The sequence below is a fragment of the Anabrus simplex genome, chromosome 1 (assembly GCF_040414725.1).
Source record: "Anabrus simplex isolate iqAnaSimp1 chromosome 1, ASM4041472v1, whole genome shotgun sequence".
Taxonomy (NCBI): Eukaryota; Metazoa; Arthropoda; class Insecta; order Orthoptera; family Tettigoniidae; genus Anabrus; species Anabrus simplex.
This window is the reverse complement of record NC_090265.1, coordinates 1,307,657,537-1,307,663,471: the sequence shown is the minus strand read 5'-3', so window position 1 is coordinate 1,307,663,471 and position 5,935 is coordinate 1,307,657,537. Positions and strand designations below refer to the sequence as shown.

At 38.6% G+C, this 5,935-nt stretch overlaps 1 protein-coding gene across 1 annotated transcript; it reads left to right on the top strand.

Moving 5' to 3' along the window:
- Positions 1-224: 224 nt before the first annotated feature.
- Positions 225-4,277, top strand: LOC136878528 (leucine-rich repeat and fibronectin type-III domain-containing protein 5). The gene is made up of 2 exons (XM_067152091.2): positions 225-661; positions 2,920-4,277. Exons 1-2 carry the CDS (start codon positions 317-319, stop codon positions 3,793-3,795), a joined length of 1,221 nt encoding a protein of 406 aa, XP_067008192.2. The 5' UTR covers positions 225-316; the 3' UTR covers positions 3,796-4,277.
- Positions 4,278-5,935: the final 1,658 nt, after the last annotated feature.

Sequence of the window (5,935 nt, the reverse complement as noted above, 5' to 3'; positions counted from 1 at the left end):
TTGTAGTGAATTAAACACTATACCTCGTCTTAACTTCTTAGCATGTGATTGTTGGAACAAATCTGTAAGTTATAGAACAACATCATAAAAAATTGATTTTTAATTATCATGAGATCACATAGAATCAAGTGTTTATGTATTGTTTATTAATTCCTTCTGATATGACGTCGCTAATCACGTTACTGATACGGCAGTTCCAGTTTATCAGCAGGCAGGTCAGTAACATTACCTCTTCAGTGGCAACAATCAGCTATCTGAAGGGAGCCGTTGCAGAAGAAGATTAATTTTGTTTAATTATTAGGATAAGTGACTAAAAATGGTGCAGCAAGGACTACCAAAAAGAGCCCATATTGTTAGTTCACCGTCGTGGAATAAATTACGGAAGCCCGTTCAGGCAAATGATGAAAACAATGTGCGAAGGAAACGAGCTATTTGCATATCTGTGTTTGTGTTAGTTGCTCTCTTAATGTTCATCTTCATGGGCATTGTGTTTTCAACAGATCTACCTGAAATTGATGAACAGGAAGATGGAGAAGAGGACGAGACAACTGAGGAACCACAGTCCTTACGCACCGAATGTAGTGTGATATGCTCCGACATTTCGGACCCCAGAAAACTAACCAACACTCTCAAATACCTATTGCACAGCTCTTACTTAAAGGTAATTATTATGAATATTGAGTTAGTGTGTTTCATGATATCTCAGTTCTAATGACATTAGGTTACACATTTCCGTCAGTGTAAAAAGGTTTCCTCATATATTCCAATCAACATTTCAAAATTCTGCACCTATTGCGTTATTATATGGCTTTTCTGCACCTTAAGTTTGAAATTCAATAGGTTTTATTTTTGCTATTTGTTTTACGTCGCACCGACACAGATAGGTCTTATGGCGACGAAGGGATAGGAAAGGCCTAGGGATGGGAAGGAATCGGCCGAAGCCTTAATTACGGTACAGCCCCAGCATTTGCCTGGTGTGAAAATGGGAAACCACGGGAAACCATCTTCAGGGCTGCCTAGAGTGGGGTTCGAACCCACAATCTCCCCAACACGAATTTACAGCGCATACTTTTATAATACATGTTTCTAAGTCGCAGAACATTTAAGTAATTCCAGCAGGGATAGTTCCAAGACCTTGATTCCCCCTTGGTTAAAGGCAATCAGGTCAATTGTAGAATGGAGCCTAGATGAAATCACACATGAAGTCTTCATACTAATAAGCATATATTTTAGTTATTAACTCAAAGTAGCATTTGTTTCAGTTTTCATGTAGGACTATCACGGAATAGTTTCAATGATGTTTGCAATTAATCAGTTGTCTTCCATTTTAAGAATACCTATGAATGTATGAACAGAAGTAATGTTAAAAAAACCAACAGATGCTAGTCTACTATGGATAGCTAGGAAGACAAATAGTGCAATAGACGAAGCCCATCACTGAGATATGTAAAAAAAAATATTTTCACATACAGACATTGAACACAGATTGTTAACTTAAATGTTTCCAGCTTGTTCATAGCATTTATCAAATTATAAACTAATTTCTTTAACGGCGTGTGGCCCCCGGAGAGGCTTGGCGCAGGTCGTTCGAGTTGACGCCCTATAGGCGTACCTGTGATGAATTCCGGTGATGAAAATGACACAAACACACATCCCCCGGGTCAGAGGAATTAATTCCCCGGTCCGACCGGGAATCGAACCCGAGACCCCTTGGACCAAAGGCTGAGCTGGAGATTTTAACCTTCATTGGTTAATTCCGATAGTTCGGGGACTGGGTATTTGTGCCGTCTTCAGTATTAGAATTCATCTTAGGTAGGACCTCATCCTCAAAACGTGCAGGTCGCCTATAAGACTTCAGCTCTAAAGACCTGCACCAAGCCTCACCGGAGGACACACGCCATCATGATGATCATTCAGCTTTATCATCGGATTAGGTAGGGATATTCAGACAACTTTGAAAAACTGGTTAATTATGTAAGAAGAGTTGTGCCTCGCTTCTAATCCTTGTAGCAATAACGCGACCAAATTTGTATGTAAGGCCTTTAAGAGTTATTTCTTCATGTTTTTACAATCTGCTTTACGACGCACCGACACAGAAATTTTTTATGGCGACGATGAGATAGGAAAGGGTTAGTAGTGGAAAGGAAGCGACGCTGGCCTCAATGAAGGTACAGCCCCAGCATGGGAAACCATGAAAAACCTTCTTCAGGGCTGCCGGCAGTGTGGTTCGAAACCACTATAAGAGTTTTCGATGATATCTTATAACAAAAAGTAAAAAAAGGGGGGGGGGGGATATTGTGCCCAAAGGCAGGTCCGAACCTCCGCAAAGGTGTTCCTGAGCCGGAGTTTACGTGCGGTAGGGTTGCCAGTTCCTTTCCGCTCCTCCATTCCCTTACCCCCCAACCAACAGCGCGCGGTAACCCATCCAACTCCTGACCACGCCCAATGTTGCTTAACTTCCGGGATCTCACGGGACCCGGTGTTTCAACACCGTTGGCATGAAACATGTAAGAATATAAATTTGCATTAAGTTCCATTTTTTATTTTTCGGTACCTATGCATTTTATCACGCAACGTTTACCACGTAGTTGGCAATGTTCTTCATATCCATTATTTTCCTTAAGACTTGTCACATCACCCAGACGTGTATGGGTATGCAGTCCATCAGAAGAATTTAATTGTGATCAATTTTCTTTGCTAATGCATAAAGATAATGGACATCACCCTACCGTACTGTTGGAATGTACGTTTGCATGAAATATTTAAGCACTCCCACAATGTAATATATTAAAGGTTCATTTTCCTTGCTTGCTCAGGTAGGCTACTTTACACAACCTTCTATCATGTTTACTACCCACTTACGTGATATCATTATCGCTAGTTTAATGAACAATATTTGGTTATCTTTAATTGTTACAGAACTCATGCGGTGGAGAGTCTGATTACGGTCTGACGTTTAGAGATGTAATCTTTCCCAACTCTACGCTATCTCAAGGCTGGTTGAACTTCTCCATCAGTGTCAGTAATCTCCAGATAAGGAACTGCTCACTAACCTCAATTCTTCCGGGAGCCTTTAAAAGTGACCAGTTTACTAATACGACTGAGCTCATTTTGGACAGCAATAGAATTTCATCCTTAACAGGAAGTGCTTTTGAAGGACTATCATCGCTAAAATATCTGTCTATATTGAATAACAGAAACCTCACAATGATCAACATTGATGTGTTTTCTACAGTGGCACGTACTTTACGGCATATTAAAATACAATATACACTGAATAACCCAGAATTAGTCTATAATCTAACGGGAACAACTAAACTGTGGATGTTAGAAACTGTCGATTTTAGTTTTAATCCAATTACTAATTTGAAATCCGGTTCGCTTTCAGGGTTGGTTAAGCCAGAAAGGATTTATTTTCATGGTTGTGAGCTTCAACATATTGAATCTAATTTATTTGATATCCCAGCGCAAAATTTGAAAGAAATTCATTTACAGAACAATAAGCTAACGTCCCTGCCTGAAGAAATATTTCAGTCCGTTTTTCACAACAACATCTCAGCAGTGATATACTTGTCTGAAAATCCATGGCACTGTAGCTGTGATTTTAGTTGGTTTAAGCATGTTATGGAAAGTTACAGTATTTTGCTGTCAAATAATCCACCATTAGTCTGCAAATCTCCTGAATGGAACGCCGAGAAACAGATCAGGGATGCTGAATTCTGCTCTGACTCAGTAATTTCGAATGAAACAGACAGTGGAAAATCCTATTCTTTTACTTTAATGCCTGTTACCTGACCCCACTCTTCGTGCAGTGAACTGGGTGAAGAGTTACATAGTGTTTCGTAGTGGTATCAATGTGCACTGAATTTAAAGATCGGTTTGCTAGCAGTCTGAATACTATTAAATGAGTTTTGAACTGTTTGACGCCTTAGTAACAATAAGATACTAAATTGGTGGATAATTAGGAAATCTATAGATAAGAGCAGAGAGTTACTTCAAGGACTGATCAACACTTGAAGAGAAAGACATGTGGTGAGGATAGTCATGTCATAGTATGCACACAATTGTGCGGAGTGAATTAGCAATTCCTAGTAGGTATTATGCGCACGTATATAATGAACTTCGTGTTCATTTGGACTGAATCTGAAGAACTGAGATATAATAACAATGATAATTATGATAACAAGACGAGTGTACCGTAAGTAAAGTTTGCTGTTTTATTACTCAGAAAGAACGTAATGGACCTCAGTTCAATGTATATATGAGATCTTTGTAAGTCACCCCAATGATTTGTTCACAAGTGTCGAAGTCCCATGAATTCTGTCTCAAGCACCTTTAGCGTACATAATTTGTTCCCGGGTGTCTATCGTATTCACATTTATACACATGAATTCACCTCCAACTGCCCAGGTAAAAACCTCTCCCTTCGAATTCCAATAAGATGTACTACTGTAAGCAATGGTATTATGTGAAAATGGGGCCGTGATTTTTATCTGGTTCGATGGGTTGTAAAACGCGAAGAACAAAGTGACCTTCCGTCAACATCGGACGCTGCCTACCCAGTGGCCATGATCGTTAAGGCGTCTAGTCTATACGGTCTGACAGCGTGGTTAGCCGGTTCGAATCCTGTTGGTGGAAACAGTTTTCACCATAAAAACGTTGGTCGGCAGAGTTGGAGAGGCGGTGGTATACAATATTTTATTACCAGGTTACGAGTCAATAGCTTGGATCCAATTCCAAACTTCTCCACTGTTTTCATATGAAGTTAGGGCAGATGACACCGTTTATGGTGATTCGTCCGTCCGTTTGGGATGTTAAGCCTTCAGCAGACCCCTTGAAGTTATTCGACCCGACATCGGGTTCCATCCTCTCTCTACCTCATTATCGTTATCCTCCCACATTCAGACGCGCAGGGCACGTATGGACGTCACCTGGACCAGGAGAATCGAACATGTCCTCTGACACACCTGGTGCTAAAAATCATACGGTAAATAATAACTTCACATGTGTTCGCTAGTGTCATTGAAGAAATGTTGCAGGAGTGAATACGTGTAATGCTGAATTAGTAAGAGATGTTCAACGAATAGACCGCCTCTGTCTATTGTCAAGCATAGGAGAAACTCATTTTACGCTGACGAATGTTTGAATAACGTGATCATCCTGCCGAGAAACGTACAGGTATGACTCCGAAATAAAGCAGTGTTCCTAACTTTGATCTTTCCTCATCTGTTCTCCTACAACACATTACAGAATTTTACTTTTTAACCTGCCCTCTAATAATAATAATAATAATAATAATAATAATAATAATAATAATAATAATAATAATAATAATAATAATAATAATCTTAATAAAAATAAGAAGAAGAAGAAGAATATAATAATCATTATAAAGTATCAAAGCCATCTTAGTAATAGTGCTGATGATAGTATTTATTATTGTTAAACACAGTCGAAGGAGATTTGTGAATTCCAACGTTGAATTTTTAATTAAAATAGTGTAGTGGTACGACTGTGTGTAATTAATAATAATAAATAATAATAAACAATAATGGTGTCAGGCCATAAACCCAGAGGCTGTCTGGATACGGAAATAGTACTGCTTCCAACAAGAAACGGAAACAGATTGAAATAATAATAATAATAATAATAATAATAATAATAATAATAATAATAATAATAATAATAATAATTAATAATAATAATAATAATAATAATAATAATAATAATAATAATAATAATAATAGGAAAACCGCAAAATATGAAAGTGGGGCAAAATGAGGCATACTAGGCAATATGATGAGTGAGGTGGTTTTCCGTTGCTTTCCCTCACTGAGTCAGAAAATGCTATTGACACCACGAACGACACATGTCATAACTCTCGGACACTCTAGTCGTGCTCCGAACGTCACTACTCATTACAGCCATGGACGAG